General features: G+C 38.2%; 2 protein-coding genes across 8 annotated transcripts in view; one reads left to right on the top strand and one right to left on the bottom strand.

The window, feature by feature from the left end:
• Positions 1–16,499, top strand: part of RAB14 (RAB14, member RAS oncogene family) — a 28,389-nt gene extending 11,890 nt beyond the window's left edge. The window contains exons 5-8 of one of the 2 annotated variants that reach the window (XM_036329889.1): positions 3,762–3,828; positions 6,275–6,362; positions 6,683–6,713; positions 16,379–16,499. In XM_036329889.1, coding sequence (XP_036185782.1) covers positions 3,762–3,828; positions 6,275–6,362; positions 6,683–6,713; positions 16,379–16,484 — 292 coding nt within the window. In that variant the 3' untranslated portion in view covers positions 16,485–16,499. Of the gene's footprint in view, positions 1–3,761; positions 3,829–6,274; positions 6,363–6,682; positions 6,714–8,825; positions 11,085–16,378 lie in introns of those variants that run through there. The other variant, XM_036329888.1, reaches the window with a different exon arrangement.
• The window catches only part of CNTRL (centriolin), a 78,510-nt gene continuing 68,567 nt past the window's right edge, over positions 9,609–19,551 (bottom strand). For 3 of the 6 annotated variants that reach the window (XM_036329880.1, XM_036329881.1, XM_036329882.1), the window contains exons 38-44: positions 19,320–19,525; positions 18,248–18,388; positions 16,440–16,712; positions 16,187–16,270; positions 14,627–14,839; positions 13,453–13,539; positions 9,609–13,214 (exon numbers count right to left, since the gene is read on the bottom strand). In XM_036329880.1, coding sequence (XP_036185773.1) covers positions 13,480–13,539; positions 14,627–14,839; positions 16,187–16,270; positions 16,440–16,712; positions 18,248–18,388; positions 19,320–19,525 — 977 coding nt within the window. In that variant the 3' untranslated portion in view covers positions 9,609–13,214; positions 13,453–13,479. Of the gene's footprint in view, positions 13,215–13,452; positions 13,540–14,626; positions 14,840–15,233; positions 16,271–16,439; positions 16,713–18,247; positions 18,389–19,319; positions 19,526–19,551 lie in introns of those variants that run through there. The other 3 variants (XM_036329884.1, XM_036329883.1, XR_004971161.1) reach the window with 2 other exon arrangements.

The raw sequence follows: 19,551 nt of genomic DNA, 5'->3' as shown, positions 1-19,551 counted from the left end.
CAGTTGAATTATTTGAGGTGAAATAATATTTTATACCAAACTTTGTTCTTTTCACTTCAGTAGAAAGCAATCAAGTCTTGAGGAGTTAGTCTCTAGTATTAAAGTTTACACTTCTTCAAAATAAGGCCAAGCAAGAAATTACGTAGTTTTGCTAATCCAACATGATAGATTATAAAAAGTTCTTACACTTGCACATGAAGGTGTTTGAGCATTTAATTAAATTATTTTTTGTCCTAAAATGGACTGAAGTGGCTTATAGTACTTTAGGCAGTGAGATTAAATTTATTTCAAATTAACTATTTCTGGAAAGTCAAAGCACTTTATACAAAGTAACAAAATTGGACTGTGGGTATTTGACTTTGGAAAACATGGAAAATTATGCCACTTCATTAAACTCTGTCTACTATAAGTTAGAAAATGAACTGAATCACCTTTCACATTAATGCAAAGTGTCAGTCTAAAGCATTGTGACTCTGACTTTGGGTGGTGGGGTAGGAACCAGTGAGTGGGACCAAGTGATAATTAGACTTTCAAGCATATTTTCCTTTGGGAAATGCTTTTTGCTGTTTCCTAGGCTTGGATGATTTCAGGCTTAAAACAGAGTGAAACAACCTTAATGGCTCTATATAGCCAAGCAGAGATCAGTAAATAGTTTTGTGGAAAGACTATTTAAAAACTTGGCCATCTGTACAGGACATCTTTTTATGAGAGATGCATTCCCAAAGATTTCACATAATTAAAAACTCCATGAATTGATATAAAATTTAATATTGTTATATGTGCTTACAGTATATCAATGTATAGAGTGGTAGTTTGTCTTTTTGGTGTATGTGTCTTATTCCCCCAGCTTTATAGAGACATAATTGACATATAACATTGTATAAGGCATATAGTGTGATGATTTGATGCATATATGCTTTGCTTTTAAACTTACCTTTTAAGCATAGTAAATGCTTTTGGTATGTGTGTCTGTTTAAGTTATCAAAAGTACTTCTGCTAGAAACAATCCACATGTCCATCTCTAATGAATGTATGGATGAATAGATGTGGTATATGCATACAATGGAATAAAATTCAATCATTAGAAGGAAAGAAACACTGATACATGCTATTCAGTGGCTGAACCTAGAAAACATTTTGCTAAGTGAAAGAAGCCAGAAACAAAGGCCACATGTATGATTCCATTTATATGAAATACCCGTACTAGGCCAATGTGTAGAGACAAAGTAGATTGCTAGAGGATGGGGAGTGAGTGCTAATGGGTATGGGGTTTCTTTTTTTCATGATGAAAATGTTCTGAAATTAGCAAGTAGTGATCATTGCACAGCTTTGTGAATATTTTTGAGACCACTATATTGTATACCTTAAAAGGTTGAGCTTTATAGTATGTTCATTATATCCCAATAAAACTGTTTACTGGTAAAAGTACTTTAGGCTTTCGATAGGTATTTTCTTGACTCAGTGATACTTCACAGTGACATTGATGTTGCAACCATGACAGTATTTCCTCCCCTTCCCCCACCCAGATTTTTTTCTAATAAATCCTTGACATTTTGCAAACTTAGAAGTTCCTGCTTTAATAATACTTTTATTCTTGGCATTAACTCTAATCGTTACAGGGTACATTCCTAAATTGATAGCATAGCTTATCATGATCGTTTGTATGGCTCTATCAATTGTTTGATATATCTAACATCCATGACAAAGTTAGGGATATTTTAGCACTTATTATTATTTTTTTTTAGCTCTAATACCACCACCTAATGAATATTTGGATGATGCTGTATTTATAGATTGTGAATTTTAAATTAATGAAACAATTACCAGATCAATGAGCAGAAGTTATATGGTACATGTAAATAATATGGTTTTCATAATCTTGATACCACTTACAAAGGATGTGTAGATTTTTCTTTTTACTAAAGTGGTGCCAGTTTGTAATTCACTGTTTCTGTCAGCGTTGACAATTTAATATTCATCAAAATCAGTATAAATGTTTTGGAGCTGTGTTATTTAAGGTTTTATGCATGAAGTAAGATACATTTTTTGTGTAAAAGCAAGGTATGCTGGTACTACAAATATTGAGCAGTGATAAAGCTTGTGCTTTTAAAAAATATTTGACTATTAAAATTTTTAATACACTGGGAAAAGTTTTTATTTATGTGGCTTTTTTGTACATTTAAGTGGTAATTTGTGTATATGATATAGCACAGTAAAAATAGAGTCTGAGCAAGGAGTTCCTTTCAGTTCCACTAGGAAAGAATTAAATGTTTTGAATATTGAATTTCAAATGAGCGCTGGCAACTGGATATTATGGAATATACTATTCACAGGGCTAAACTTGAAACACTTTGAGGACTCAGTGTGTATAAAGGTCCTAGGCCTGGCTCTGAAATCATTTAAATCATTGTGGGCTTCTGTTTCCTCACCTGTCAAATGAGTAAGATGGATTAATGTTCTGTGAATCTGTATAAATCAAAAACATTTTTAACCTTTAAAATTTTTATTATTTTGACCCCTTTGGTAATGTCTGATTAATGTTATACTCCATAATATTGTAACTTATTTGGGTTTGCTTGCTCTTTCAGGGCTTTCTTGGCTAGTGCAAATGAGCCTATGAATTTTTAAACTCTTGCTTGTAGAAAGTGGACAAATAGGGCAGTTTGAATCCCAGAATGATTTAGCTGTTGATGAATAAGAGTACAGAGTTAGGATAAACTCACATTCTGATATCTGGGGACTTGAATTTCTAGTGACATGTATTTAGTGCCTTTTTTTTAAAGCCAGTTTTTATTTTTTGTTAATCCTCTCCCAAGGATATATTTTCCAATTGATTTTTAGAGAGAGTGAAAGGGAGGGACAGAGAGAGGAAGGGAGGAAGAGAGCGAGAGAAACAAACATCGATGTGAGAGAGACATCGATTGGTTGCCTCCTGGGGCCTGAGATCTAACCTGCAACCCAGGTATGTGCCCTTGACCAGAAATTGACCCCAAGACCATTTGGTCAGCAGGCCAATGCTCTAACCACTGAACATACCAGCCAGGGCTTTAAAGCCAGTTTTTATGCTGTTATAATTAGCTTATTCTTTAAGAAAAGGTGGATTTTAATTTTTAATAATTTTTAAATTTTCAAATACAGTTGACATAACATTAGTTTCAGGTGTACAACATAGTGATTAGACCAGTGGTTCTCAACCTTCTGGCCCTTTAAATACAGTTCCTCATGTTGTGGTGACCCCCAACCATAAAATTATTTTCGTTGCTACTTCATAACTGTAATGTTGCTACTGTTCTGAATCGTAATGTAAATATCTAATATGCAGGATGGTCTTAGGCGACCCCTGTGAAAGGGTCGTTCGACCACCAAAGGGGTCACGACCCACAGGTTGAGAACTGCTGCATTAGACCTTTCTATAATTTAAAAGGTGATCACCTCAATTTGTCTAGTACCCATCTGACACCATACAATTATTAGAATATGTATTCCCCATTCTGTACTTTATATCCTCATGACTGTTTATATAGATGGCAATTTGTACATCTAATCCCTTCCCTAGAAAGGTGAATTTTATACCAGTGTATTGTATGTGTTTGCATTCTATAACTGTTGTTCTTTAGGGTTACAATCTAGTCAAAGCAAAAATACTTTTAGGATCTGTTGATTAAAGTCTATATTTTAAGTACTTATTGAAGTTTCTTTTTTTTCCTGCTGAAATGGCAATTATATGTGGCAGTCATAAATGTAAACTTTAAATTTTGCAGAAGAAGTACGTATAACCACTTAAGCAGCTGGTTGACAGATGCAAGGAATCTCACCAATCCAAATACTGTAAGTTAAACGATATCTAAGATCTAAGCTAACCCCAAAAGGAAAGCCATTTGCTAGCGGGATTTTTGTATTTGAGTACTAAGAATGAGAATCTTTATTTTATTCTTAAATTAATTGAAGAAAACATTTTTTAAAAAATATATTTTATTGATTTTTTACAGAGAGGAAGGGAGAGAGAGAGAGCGTTAGAAACATAGATCAGCTGCCTCCTGCACATCCCCCACTGGGGAAGTGCCTGCAACCCAGGTACATGCCCTTGACCGGAATCGAACCTGGGACCTTTCGGTCTGCAGGCCGACACTCTATCCACTGAGCCAAACCGGTTTCGGCTTAACATTTTTTTCCAGTACTAATTACCCCAGGTCTCACATTTTATATTTGGTGTTTATTCATGTTTGTGGTTGAAAAAAAAGTTATGAATGGATGGTGATCTCATGCCAGGTGGAGACTATGAAATCTGAAACTACCACTTTAAAAGGGATTTGCATTAGTTTCATAAAATGTTACCATTAGAGGAACCTGGGCAAAGTGTAGATCTCTCTGCATTATTTCTTACAACTACATGTGAATCTACAATTATCTCAATAAATTTCAATTAAAAGTAAAGAGTTCTTCATGCTTTAAAAAATTGCTTCTTAGACTGAGAAGATACTGAGATTTTTTTAGAAGCCAAGTCACCATACTGGACTCTGTAGTATAAACTAAAGATAAATTTGGATCCTTGGCCCACAAAATGTTATAGTCTAGCAAGGAGATTACCTATGGGAATACAAATAACTGTGCTAAAAAGAAGAATGAAATGTGAGTTAGAATAGAGTGACTGGTGTGCTGATGGGAGCCCAGGATGAGCAGTGGCATCTGGAGAAATCAGCTTTAGAGAGGCGGTAGGGGGTTTGAGCTGGGATTTCAGGGATTTTAGTAGATGCTGTTGAGGGTATTTCAGGGCCAAGTAAGGAAAGGCAGAGGTGTGACTAACTCTGAACTTCTCCAGAACAAGGCCTGTGTCTCACTTAGCTTTGTACCCCAGCACCTAGCAGAGGCCCAGTTCAATAAATATGTAATCAGTGGTAACACTGGCTTTTATCAGGGAACAACAATTTAATTATATTGAGAGTCAGTTAACATGGTTTGCCTATTATGACGGGGACTGTGCCTAGAACTTTCATAGCCATCATTACATTATACTCACTGTAAGTGTATAAACAAACCTATAGGTTGACTGAAGTAGGTTGTTATACTACTTAACTATCCTCAATTACATTCAGATTAAAAGTTTATTGGACATCAGTTTTTGGAAGTGGGAGGGTTGTATTTTCACATGAAAAGAAGTTAATGGTTGTGGAAATTCCTTTTAGTTGAAACCATCCATTTCTAAAGTATCCATACCTGGATTAGCACATCTGTTTGGAAGGGGGAGAGTGGGTTTGTTAGTTGGTGTCAAATTATAGGCAGAAACAGTCTACTCATAAATCTGTCCCCCCACCCCCCACCCCAAAAAAAACAAAAAAATAAAACCCACCTATTTCCCAAGACTGCACACTTATTCTTAGAACTTTTCGGAGCTGCCTTTAACTTTGGCCTAACTTCCACTTGTATAAAATGATTCCAAAGTGGATATAGTTGTATGATAGTTTGCCTTGGATTTGAATTCATTGCATATGTGTTTCTACTGACCTCAATGAATAGACATTCGTTATCAGTTGCTACAAACTTAGTCCTGCCAAGGATAATGTGGGGTAGTAGGACACATTTGTCTGAAGTTTATAGTTTGAGTGTTAAACCTGGGTTCTAATGTCCCTTACCACTAACTGACCTTTAACAAGTCTCTGCCTTATTTGAGCCTTAATTTCTTTACCAGTAGCCTGAAGGAGTTGAATTAGTAGTTTGTAAACTTTTTGAGGGTCCCAAAAACTTGAAAATCTGATGAAAGCCACAAACTTCCTCTTCAGGAACTGTCCTTGTTTACAACATTTTGTTTCATTCTGTGCTTTCACAGATCCCCTGGAGCTTGTCCATGGACACTTAGTAATCTTGAGTAGATAAATCATAATCTTTGGCCTAGTCCAGGTGTGCCTCATGGGCTATTTTGTGTTTGAATGGCTCGTAAGCTAAGAGTGTTTTTCATATTTTTAAACAATTGTCGAAAACAAAACAAAGAAGCATATATAAAGAAATCATAACATGGGACTCAAAAACCTGGAATATATCCTCTCTGCCTATTACAGAAAGTTTATGAACCCCTTGCCTAGAAGATTGCTGAGAATCCATCGTAATACTAATGGCTTCATGATTCTATAGTCCTGTCTGGTGGATAATTGCTAGTACTACTTTTTCTTATTAGGCCCACATGTTTTTTTCTATTAAGATTTTTTGATTTCAGAATTTTTATGGTTGATTTAAGTTGGTTGCTTTGTTTTAAGATGTCTTCCTTTTGGTCACACATTAGGTAATAATTCTCATAGGAAATAAAGCAGATTTGGAGGCACAGAGAGATGTTACTTATGAAGAAGCCAAACAGTTCGCTGAAGAAAATGGTGGGTTTAAGACATTTAATGGCTTTTTTGGGAGGGTCAACCTTGGGAGAATTCCTAAAGATTTTGATCCTGCAAATTATTTAACAATTATTTTTTGATGCAAACTATTCAAATTTCAAGGATGAGGAAATTGCAAAATGTGTTTGAGAATTCATGAGTTGGGAGGAGGAGTACTATTATTCCCTCCATTTTACATTTATATTCTTTCATAAAATATTGAAAACTGATGGGAAGCTTTAACTTTTATTCAGATGTTGCTAAAGAGAATGTCCTTGTGAGGTAATTTGAAATGTCCTAATCAGTCTGAAATTTACTTTTAGGCTTATTGTTCCTTGAAGCAAGTGCAAAAACGTAAGTATGGCTAAAATTAGATAATTTTCAAATACATTCAAATTTCTCAAATAGAACATAGATATGAAAAAATGTATAGTGTATATATACAGTTGACCCATAAACAACATGGATGTGAACTGCATGATTCCAATCATGAGGATTTAAAAAAATATGTATGTTTTTATTGATTTTTAGAGAGAGGGGAAAGGGAGAGGGATAGAGAGATAGAAACATGGATGAGAGAAACATCATGGATCGGCGGCCTCCTGTATGCCCCCTATTGGGGATCAAACCTGCCACCTGGGCATATGCCCTGACCAGAACTGGTGACCTCTTGATTCATGGGTCAACACTCAACTACTGAGCCACATCTGCTGGGCCATATTAGGATTTTTTTTTTTAAATATATTTTTATTTCTGAGAGGAAGGGAGAGGGAGGGATAGATAGAAACATCGATGATGAGAATCATTGATTGGCTGCTCCCTGCACGCCCCCTTCCGGGGATCAAGCCCACAACCTGGGCATGTGCCCTTGACCGGAATGGAACCCAGGACCCTTCAGACCACAGGCTCTATCCACTAGCCAAACCAGCTAGGACCATTTGAGAATTTTTTAAATTGACCTGTGCAGTTCAATTGGCTGGCACAGTTGAAAACCACCTAATTCAAGGGACAACTCCATCATTGGGAATTTGCATGTTCAGAGCAGATTTTTGATTGCGAGGAAGTCGGTGCCCCAACCCCCCTCACGTTGTTCCAGGGTCACCTGTACATAAAATGTATGATACATAAATACCTAATGCTTATGGCTAGAGGAACAGTAAGCAATCCTTTGCTTCCTATTTGACATTTCAAAATAATATTTGTTACTTTACCTAAAAGATTCTACCTCGATTGCCCACTGGTAAGCCATGTTAATAAATGAAATTGTGTAAACATTTCAAGTGTTTGACTTTCACAACTGAGGTTGAGTTTGGCACCTTGGACTCAAGCTTGGTCAACCTACTTAATACTTCTGATCATGGTAAAAAGCATGAGTTAAGGAAATACTCAATGTCTAAGGGTAATTAGAAGCATAATTAACACTTTCTAATTATTATCCCACTAGAGGCCCGGTACACAAAAATTTGTGTACTCAGGGGGGATCCCTCAGCCTGGCCTGTGCCCTCTCGCAGTCTGGGACCCTTCGGGGGATGTCCACCTGTTGGCTTAGGCCCACTCCCCAGGGGAGTTGGGCCTAAGCTGGCAGTCAGACATCCCTCTGGCAGCCCGGGAGCCCTCGAGGGATGTCCACTTGCCAGCGGTGAGCAGGCCTAAGCTGCAGTCGGACATCCTTAGCGCTGCTAAGGAGGCAGGAGAGGCTCCCATCACCACCGCTGTGCTGGCAGCCTTCAGCCTGGCTTGTGGTTGAGCAGAGCTCTCCCTGTGGGAGCACACTGACCACCAGAGGGCAGCTCCTGCATTGAGCGTCTGCCCCCTGGTGGTCAGTGTGTGTCATAGTGACCAGTCATTCCCAGTTGTTCTACTGTTAGGGTCAATTTGCATATTACCCTTTTATTATATAGGATGTCCATTATTGAACCCTGGGACTCTCATTATAATTATTTAAGCCAAAAATTCCTTGCATTGGTAAGAAGCTAGCTCCTTTTTTATTCATCTGTACTGTTAGTCCTAAGAGAATTGAACTGAAGTGTGAATATGGCTAAGCATGAATATGCCACCATCACATGATAAAACCAGTACAGTTCATGCTTGGCTAATCAGACTCTTCAGATCCAGGAATCATGTGTGCATGTTTGGAGATTTCATTTCTGGTAAAATATCATTACAGAAATGACCTATTTTAACTGTTATATATTAATATGTTAGCATTTTAATGACTAGAACACATACAGTTATCAAATAGGGTTTGTAGAAATAGCTCAGTATTGTGTTTATATGCTTTCCACAGAAAATATTTCCCCATGTTGTTCTCTTAGCTCAGTCTTCTGGTAATCTCTTATTAGATAACAGTGGCTAAGTTGAAGACATCATGGCAGTTGACTAAAGTTTAGCAAAAGGTCAGTGTATAATGTCTTATCTTTTGTAGAAAACTGTGGTTCTCGAATAAAGTTGTCAATTGCCTCTTAGGGGAGAGAACGTAGAAGATGCTTTCCTCGAGGCTGCCAAGAAAATCTATCAGAACATTCAGGATGGAAGCCTGGATCTGAATGCTGCCGAGTCTGGTGTACAGCACAAACCCTCAGCTCCGCAGGGAGGCCGGCTAACCAGTGAACCCCAACCCCAGAGAGAAGGCTGTGGCTGCTAGTGACCTCTTTGCTGTGGCTCTCATTTGACCTTTCACCTCTGTCTGTTGGAAGCAGTACTTTTTACTGCCTCGTGTCTTCTGTACATCTTACTGGGTTTAATTAAAAAAACAAAAGAAAAAACAACTCTGTTTAAAAACAGTTTAACACAATACTAAACTGCTAAACAACTAGGTGTAATCAGGTTATCAAAAGCAAGTAATCTCTCCTGCATGGTAAATCTAGACTTTTTTTCCCCTTGATTGTCCTCATGTTAGGTATGTCACCAATACATGATTTAAACTGAGCACTGATGCTGGACTTCATGATTTTTACCCCTCCCTCTTTTTGGCAGGGCTTTGTCTCACTGTACGGTTTAATTTGATATCTTAAGCCTTTCTCCCCATCTTTAACTGTTCAAGTATGTCTGTTGTAACCAAGAAGTTTATTGCTGTGAAATGGCTTCTGGTGATAGAGAAGGGGTTCTATAACTGCTTTTGTTTTGTTTTTGTCAGATAAATTCCCTGTTGTGTGGGTGGCATTTTTCTTGAGGAGGTTTGCTTCTGTCTTAGCCTTGTACAGGGAAAATATCCACTTATCAGCTTCTCTCTTGTGCTTAATTAATAGCTTTATTTTTTTTTTTTTTTACATTTTATCCTTTTCTCTTTAGCAGAAAGTAAATATGTATAAATTTTGAAGGAACTGAACTAACAATACATTCTGTGTATATTATTTTAATGAAGAAAATAAATTGATTACTGGCATTGGAACAGTATAAAATACCAGTTTGTACAGTAAGACCTATATGTGACCATGTTACTCCCTTCCATTTCACACAAGGAAATAGACACAACTGCAGTTCACAAGTAATACTGGCTCCACCCATTGGTGCTGGCAATTTGGGGACATTATGCTGTAAAGAGCTCCTAGCGTGAGAGGATTAACACTAGCTCATCTTTGTTCTTCTTTGCACTGTGGCTTACCTGCAGATTTTCTTAACTGTTCTTGTGCAATCAACAATGTGCAAACCTGCTTTTCTCTTTTTTGTAAACATTTTGCATTACAGGCTGCATTTCTTGCCTTACTGTATAGAAAAAGAAAAAAGGCTGGGTTTATTATTGCACATTTTAAGCTTTTATACCTTTATCTTCTTGGAATGGTTGAGATTCTGAACCATAGGTCTGCTGTTAAGGGATTTTAAATTGTGCATTTTTAACACTACAGTGAAATATTTTAAGATATCCCTTGTGTTCTTAAGTATGAAGTGCTATTTTTGGTCATGTTGGCATAAATTGTTTTATAAAAGGGAAAGTGTTTCTAACAGTGTTTCAATGTTTGTGCTGATACAAAGTAAGTTATTACTTGAGATGGTTTGGCCACTGAAGAATACAGTATTGCAAGGGAAACAATCTTATTTCTTTAGATAAAAAACTTAGGTTTTACCAAGTTCTTTACTTCTGTTGACTGATTTCTGAGGTTAAAGATCAGGCTGGGAATTCAGAAGTTATTGAAGTACAGGATAGGTAAACCTCAGTAGATTATATAAAATACACTCAGCTCAACTGCTGTGTTTAAAATACACATTTTAAATCCCTCTTTACAGACACTAAAGTAAAAAAAATCCAACTTTCTAGGTTGTAAACATGGTAGTACCAGAGTATTGTATAGTCAACATTAAATAAAAGCCAAAACTGGAATGTGCAGAAAATAGGACTTGGTTAATTTGGGGACTCATTTTTATTTGTCTTAAACTTTTTTAAAAAGAAGATTCCTGGAGTAGATTGGTATATTCTGTTAAAGACTTACAGTGATCCATTTTGCTCACACTGTTGCATCACAAGGGACTCACCCAGGGACCATGACCTGCCGGTGTGTGTATATATTTACAAAGATAAAACAAACCACCCATTGGGATATAAGGTAACAATCACAAACTAAAGACCGTGGCTTGTTTAGGTGCAATACCCTGATTTCCAAAGTTAGTTACAGTGGGTCTTAATTGTTTTGTGACAGGATTTATTCAGACTGTTGTACTCTTCATTTGATGTAACAAAATGCTATTAATCTGAATATTTGTAAATAAAGTACCTGTATCTAGATTAAATTAAAATTGTTTGTATTATTTTCTTAACTATGATAGGATTTCATATTTTCTTCAGGTAAACAATTATTTAGCATAAGTTGTCAGTTTTTGCAGAATTATCCTTATTTGTTGATAGAGAAGTCTAGTACATAGCATATAAATCCACATCACTGAGTTTTTATCTTTGTATTTAGATCACACTTGCAGTGTTTTTAGTCAACCTTTTTCAGTGTGAGATCAGCACATTCAGTGCCTGATGGTGTTCTCCCTTCACTGTACTTGGGGCCAAATTCTGTAATTTTCATGTTTAATTCCCTACAATAAACTTGGGTGCTCAAAAATAAAGGAGCAAATTGTCATATTGTAACATTCATGTGCCAGACATTGGCAAGTGCACTTTGGAGAGAATGTGAAATTCTTTTAATTTTTAATCCATGAGAGTTTACTGCTTATGTGGTCACCTGCTTCTCTGGGTTACTCATTGCCCTTGCACCTATGAGGGAGGAGGCCCTCCTGCTTAGTAATTGGTGCTTAGTACCTGACATTCCACAATGTTCAAGTATTTTCCATGGATAAGTATTTGATGCAATAACCTTGATTTTTTTTGGGGGGGGGGGGCTTGATGATACATAATACTAGTCAGAGGTAATAAACTTTCTTTGGAAAAAAGTTTTGGAACCAGGTGTTTGGCTTCATACACTAATTACCTCACTTCTTTTATTCCAGAAGACTCAAAGTTTTGAGAACTTGGTTGCCCACACAACTGTTTTAGGTATGATCTTTATTTGTGATTGTGTGGTTCAGTTCACTACCCTTAAACAGAAGACTTAATGATTACCTTCCATTTCCTGTTTATTTGGGAATATAGAGAGGGTTCATGTGGTAGTTTAGAAAGAAGTTATTTTACCCTCACATACAGTACATGGATAAAACAAGAAAATGTGTCCCTGAAAGATTTCGACAACTGAATAGGCCAGGATTTTAAGCATTTTGTTAAGATTTGTGAAAATGAAACCAAGAAGAATGTAAGTACAAAAGGTACTACCAAATCAATTTTTGTTTTGGAATTAGATGCCTTCTAGAACTTGCTATGTACTAGTAAATTTTATGTCACTTCCATTGTCTTCATTGTACTATATTTATCCCATATCTTAATGGTACAGTTGTAGCCAAACAACTTTTTAGGAATATAAACCTAAGTGATGAGGATTACTGCACTGCTCTTCTGTATTGTAGAAACATGGCGTAACTATGTGCTATGGATCAGAAGTTGTCTAGGGGGCCTAGAAAAGAGTCCTTGGAAATATTTTAAAACCTATTTCATGTGGTTTCATACTTCACTATCCCATGGGAATAATTCTGTTGCCAGCTGCTATTCTTATTTTTAGAGAAATAATGTATTTCTGTACCATGGAGTTGAGGCATTAGTTACAGTACTTCAAAATTTTTTAAGTCTGAACACAGTTTGAATGTACCCTGGGTCAGCTTCTCTACTTTTCCACCAAAGTTTTGGTCGAGGAAAAGAACCTGAAATGTAATAGTTTTATAATAGGTATTTCAAAAGATGAAACATATTCTCTGATAGGTACAACATACTTCAACCTCCAAACAAATAGGAAACTATTTGAAAGATTGTCATTTCTTAGAATTAAGGTAATAATATGATAGCTTTATTGTATATCTGTGAAATGTAAAGTCAGACGATAGCCCACATTTATTTTACCTTTTATTTTCATACAAAAATAGATTTTTAAGCAAAATCCAAAAATAACCTTTGACACTGAATGAAGAGGGGCCTAAGTATATTTTTTTCTTTGTAACTAAAGATTTTATCGCTTTATAGATTCCAATTTGCAGTTACATTCAGCATTGGTTTTATAATAGCACATTTCAAAGATAAAAAATAAAAATGCTCAGCAATCTAGAACCCTGTTTTAATTTATACAACTGTTCCCATATGTGCACATGACTTACAAAAACCCTGGCCTTAATGGTTCAAGTGTGACAAACTACAGTAGAGTTCAGCATCTGAATTCACTGGATCTTGATAAAAACTAAGTGGCATTCCAACAATGAAGTTAGTGAGGTAGTGGAGGTCTTTCCTCAGATTTATGCAAGATAGTATTCCTCATCTGGCTGAACCATTTTTTCCTACAGTAAGACAAAGAAAGAAAGGATGAATTCTTGCAACAGTAAAAACAGGTCTTATATAAATTAACAGAACAAAGTGATACCATAAAGGCTAATAGGTAAAATACATATTTGAGTACTTCTTTGGAAAAATATTTTAAAATGAAAGTTGAGAGGTTACTTTTCTTAAGATTATAAGCTAAAATTCAAGATCTTCCAACTGAAAGTGCTGGTTAAAAGAACTATTTGTAACAGGTACCCTGTGAGCAGGAAGCTTGGAATGGCATCAGTGTCGGTAACTGTCTCGTAATTTTGATGGACCTTGTAGGACTTGTTGGAAACAGCTCTGAAAAGGGAGATAAAATATTAGGCCCAGAAGCTAGCACTCTAATTCCCGTGTAGCATGGGCTATTATCCCACAGAGACCTGGATTACTACCCCAGACTCCAAAATAATTCTAACAATCTTACCTCTAACCCTTGTGGTCTAACCTCTCCGTTATTCTCTTGAATTTAGAGCACCATTAACTCCTCTGGCTGCCACCATGAACTGATAATGAACTGGCCCCCAAACACTCATGCACTCATCTCCCATTACTGGGGCTGTCTCACTTCCAAAGCCACCTGACACCTTCCTTCAGGCATATCCTGAGGCCTATACCTGATTTGGGTCCTACCATAGAAGGTTTTAAGAATCATATTTAAATCCTGACTCTCCTAATGAGCTTGTGCTTTATTAATAAACAGGCAGTTTTCCTTAATGTTTCTTGTGGCTCAACCATTCCATATATTGCTCTGCAGTAAAGATAGATTAGCCCCTACATGTTGGTTTCATTTTATACAATTTCTTTAAATGAGAAAAAATATACAAAGGGTTTAGTACATGTACACAGTAGACAGTCAAAAAATAGTAGCTATTGCCTGTCTCTGAAAGTAGTGCTGTGTTACTATTTACCAATCCATGAGTATATTTCATATTCCTCCTAAATGATTAACTATGTCACACAGAAAACCTTTGTGAAATTCAGGATTTCTCATAGACCCTGGGGTAAGAGGTCTATGTTCCAACTTTTGCTGAGGAATAACAATAGGCACAGGGGGACGGACAGGTTAAACTAGGGCTCAAACTGGCCTCACAGGTCTAAATTCTGTATGACCCAGGAGAGAATAAGGAAATCCAGAGGTGGAGGACATTAATAACAGCATTAAGTACGTCCCTCACAGGTCCTCCCGTCTCCAGGTCTAGTCCATTGCCGAAGACCTCAGTTGATTCGTTTTACTAGGGATCATGAAAAAAGTCGAAACTAGGAAAAGTTTTCCAGAGATTGGAAGGTGGCACTGTGTTCCTTCTGAGTGTCCTCTAGATTATGTATCCCAAACTTTCAGGTAGTTTCCAAGTACAGATCAGACCCCTTGTGAAGAGCTTCCTTTTACCTGGCTGGGTCCAAGCTGACAGTCCTCTGCAAAAGAAAACTCCAGCTGAGACGGACTAGGTGATGGTGACGATATGGAATCTGCAGAGGTGCTGGTGACCAGTTCCCCTAGCGCGTCGACTTGTCTCCTCAAGCTGTGTAAAGTGCCCTCTGTCTGCTGCTTCCCTTTGATTAACACTTCTGCTTGCTTAGACATACAGCGTCGAAGTTGAGCCTGAAAGTGTTAGGGTGAAGTTTACAGTTTTATATATCCAGAACTATTACTCAGTAGTTTCCTCACATTTAACATTTGATAGGCAAATTTGACTATCATAAAGTAGGAATGGCTGCTGAAAATGCTTGTCCAAAAAACTAGAGGTACACACTGCTCTCAGTGTGTGTAAACATGTACTGTTCTGTGTTTTCATTAACTGGGCCTTTTACTCAGTCTATTCTCTCTACTGTAACGATGCTAAGGATTCCAGCCTCCCCATTAAATTACTGCTCATCTCTCTCTTCCTTTTCTTCCCAGACTCAGAAGATTGGTTTCTACTCAATGTCTTCAGTGTGTCTCACAATGTAGTTAATCCTCAACCCCAGATTCCTTTCTGGCTTTTCCAATGCTGTACCTTTGAGATGATTCTCTCAAAGTCTACAGCAGCACTGTCCAACAGAACTTTGTGTGATGAAGGCAATGTTGTCTGTCTGTGTTGTCCAATATAGTAGCCAGTAGTCATATGCGGCTATTGAGAGCTTGAAATGTGGCAATCGAAGAACTGAATTTTAAACCTGATTTAATTAGAATGGATTTACATATAAATACTTTTGGAGGTCAAGGGCCTCCCTCAGTATACAAATAGCTCCCTCTCAGCCCATGATATATAGCTGTTCGCCAAAGGTGCATTCTGTCCTCCTGTTCTACTTCACATTTTTCAACTCTCAACTCCAAATCTTTAATTCAACTCTGACCACTAAGTCTAGACTCCTATTCTCAGCTGCCTACAGGCAGACATGCTTCCCTGGATGAGTCACAAGGCCTTGAAACTCAACATGCCCTGAGCCAAACAACTTCTTATCTGACACCCAAGCCTACTTTTCCAGTATTACCAATCTTTCCCCAAAACATTGGCCTCTGAGCTCCTTATTGCTTATCATTGTATCTCTATTTCCTGTCCCACATGCTTAGGTTTCTGTCAGTTTGGGCTGAGGCAAAGCAGCACTGTATAGGTTAAATAATGCTGGGATTTGATAGATCCTCCCTTCCCCCAACTGGTGGGTGGAGTAAAATGAAAAATCAGACAGAGGCCAAAAAACCAGGACTACAGGCTTTATTAGAGGAGAAGGACCTGCCGGGCTGTTCTCCCTGGTTTTTCGGCCTCTGTCTGATTTTTCAGGCTTAACATCAGAATTCATGGTTTTGAATACTGACTCTGCTGTTCACTGTGTGATCAACTTCTCTGAGCTCCCACCATGTAATCTACAAAGCTGCTGTGAGTACTGCAGTAGAGCCCATGTGACAGCAGTATGTGAATGCAAGCAATTCGCCTCCCACTCCTCAGTGTGCAAGTAACTCATGCTATACATGTCGTTTGTAAAGGGCAACCTTGAGCCGATCTTCACGGTGCCGCAGTTTCTCTCGAAGCGCTTCTCCACGCCAGTGTTCATCCTTTTTCAGAAGGAAAGAGAAACACCAGTCACCACACACCACTATCAGTAACCAACCAGCATTTCCCCCTACACTCCCCACCATCAAGCCTGTTTTCAGCTAATCCAGGGGAGATGGGAGCCAAGTTATTCTTCTACAAAATCCAGAGAATGGCAGGGTAAATCCTTACCATTATGTGAACCTGGGAAAAATTAGGTTTTTCTTCCAAAGGTGATGGCCTCTCACTCATGGTAAATGGAAAGTTCTCCTTCAAGCTTTCCAACCCTCCTCCTAGGTTTTCGTTCCTTTCCAAAACAGCTTCCAGATCTGCTGGTAGCTCTGGAAGAAACTGGTTGAAATTCTTCAGGCTGGTTCTGATTTCATCTTTCACCTCAGATTTAAGTGTCCTCATTGCTTCGCTGATTTCCATTTGTCTTCTTTCCAAATCATTTTGGTTTGCCATCTAAAGAACAAGAGTCAAATACCATTGGTTAAGTTTGGGAATTAACTGGAATTAAACTGTTTAATGTGTCGAGTTTAAAGATCTACAGATGTCAAAACTTGTGCTTTTTCAACTACTGAAGTATCTGTAAGCTACCATGTAAACGATTTTACTGGCATTTTGAGTGGTGCAGCGATACAGCGTCAACCTGCAGACTGAAGGGTCTCAGGTTTGATTCTGGTCAAGGGCACATGGCCGAGTTGTGGGGCTTGATCCTCAGCAGGGGGCGTGCAGGAAGCAGCCAATCAATGATTCTCTCTCATCATTGATGTTTCTATCTCTCTCCCTTTCCCTTCCTCTCTGAAATCAATAAAAATATATATATTTTTAAAAAGCACGGGCACAGTGTTCCTTGATGATATATTGCTCTGTAGAAGTCAGTCTCTCTGGAGTTAGATAGAGCTGGATTTTAATCTCATTGCCAGTAAACATTACCATATGACTTAGGGCAAGTTACTTCTTAACCTGTTACATCATTTATACATTAAGATTATACCTTGCATTAAAAAATATGAGAATTTATATGAACCACCTTAGTGGTATCTAATAAATGGCAACTACGATAATTAAATAGCAAGGAGAAAATGACCATTTACTGAAACAAGTCATGAGTGATCTAGATTATAAATGTTAATGCTGAAAGGGGCCTTAGAAGTGATCTGGTCAAATGCTTTCATTTTATGGGTGAAGAATCTGGTGGTTAAACAGTTTTCTCAGGTGTTACAGACTGTGTTGAATACCTGAGACTACTCTATGTGGCTCTCCATGAAAAGCTCAGGGAAGATAATATAGCCATACCCACTGCTAATTGCCCTTCCAAGTTAGCAGAGACTTGGAGCTTTAAAATAAAACATCTTTTTCTTCAACCAAAGGGAGTGTATATTGGGGGTGGGGGAGAGTTTGGAGACACAAATAAAACCAAATGGCCACTGTGGTTGTCCAAAGGATAAAGCGTGGCAGGTCAAATGAGTGGCCCCAGTAGCCGACTAGAGAGTCCTGGGTGGCCCAAATGCTGACACTGGTGAAGAGACGCCAAGGGCATCTAGGAGGAGACTAGTAGTCTATGCAGGAACTATTCTCACACCCTCTGCAGGGTAATGCACGTTCCCCTGGAGTCACTCTTTCTTACCCAGGGTGGTTGGCTCTTACAGACTTGTTTCTGACATAAACTCTAACATTTCAACACACTTCTTTGGGACATGATAAAGCTTTATGCTGAAGAACTTCATTTTTCTCTCAAAACTAACATATAAAGCTTGATGAATTTTAAAAGTATATTTTGGACTAGTAAGTTTTTCTTGTGAAGGTATATTTCTATATTTTAAGACTACAAAAAGAAATTTGACTTAACATTCTATATATTCTGCTTTTCACAATTTTCACCAAGAAATACTCCTCTTAACAAGCTATTTGAGAAGCGAAGTCTGAGGCCACGGGCAGTGAGCGTGCCTCCCGAGGCCCCCTGTCTGACAGCCAGCCAGGCCTCCTGGACACACCTGTTTCTTGAGTTCCGTGTACTCATGCTGCATCTGGTTGAGCTCCTTCATCAGGCGCCTGGCCCGTTCGTGGTTGTCCTGGGCCACCTGCTCGATTGTTGCCATTTCCTTCTGCATGCAGCTGTTCTCTTGCTTTTGCTCCTAGCACAGAAGGAGGAAAATGACTGTTGTCCAATATATGGAGATGCCGTTGCTGACTTACACACTCACTAGCTCTGTAACTTATTTTCCATCTGGGCCGCAGCTTGTCTAGTTGTAAAATGGGGGTAATTCTACCTGCCTTCTTTAGCAGCTGTGGTAGCGCTGGGAGTACAGAGTCTGTTAGCCCAAAGCCTGAATCCTAGGTCTGCAACATTACTTTTAATAAGTTACTTTCTCTTTCTTAGCCTCCATTAATAGTCTGTAAAATGGGAACAATGACCCCATCATCACAGGGTTACCGAAAGGGTTAAAATTTAGATATCTGCATATTTATCTTTATAATCATGTTACCCTATCATTAGTTACAAGGGGCTCTATCACCTTTTCGGAAACACACGTGATTTAAAGTTACATTCACACCACAGGGGTTCATTAATTCCTTCAGAGAGTGTTAGAGAAACCCATTTCTGTGACAGTCCCTGTTGCTGCCCATCTGCCTCCACCCACCATAAACTGTTTTGAATTCATCTGTGTATCACCTCCCAAAATTTATTTCAGGGTTAAAAGCATGCTAGATTGGGCTTCTTGGTTTTAGGATAATGATTAATTAAAGCTACTGGTAATGTTGACCAAAAGGGCAGGATGAGGAAAAGCTATGAGCACTGACTGCAGCCAGTAGCAGCTTGCCAGCTGAGAGTGCTCTCTGCTTTGTGCTGACATTGTCTTGTTTATAGGACCATCTTTCCAGCCAGGGCTGCAGCCCAGATGCAGACAACATCTACCATCAGCTTCAAGAACAAATTATGCAGAAATACACCAAAAGCAATAGTTGGGCTGACAGGTAATCTGTTTTTTCTATGTTGAAACAGTGTTAGTTTAAACATTTAAACGCATCATTTCTTCATAAACTGCCAGGGTGGCAGGTACTCACGAGAAGGTTTTTCTCCAGTTGGCTCCGCTGGATCTTAAGTGCTTCCTTCAGGCTGAGAACCTGTTTCTCGGATTTCTTTCTTTCCGTCAAGAACTGGTTCCGCAGGAGGCTGAAGTCGGCCCTCATAGAATCTGTCTCTTTTTGGAGAGCCAGCAGCTCATTTGACTTTTCCATTAATTGCTGCTCCCGTTCTGAAAGCTGTTGTTCTGAAATGAGCATTTTTAGTACTTTA

Source organism: Myotis myotis, unplaced genomic scaffold (genome assembly GCF_014108235.1).
Source record: "Myotis myotis isolate mMyoMyo1 unplaced genomic scaffold, mMyoMyo1.p scaffold_m19_p_12, whole genome shotgun sequence".
In the NCBI taxonomy this organism is placed as follows: domain Eukaryota; kingdom Metazoa; phylum Chordata; class Mammalia; order Chiroptera; family Vespertilionidae; genus Myotis; species Myotis myotis.
The sequence above is the reverse complement of the archived record's forward strand: the minus strand, read 5'-3'. Positions and strand labels throughout refer to the sequence as shown.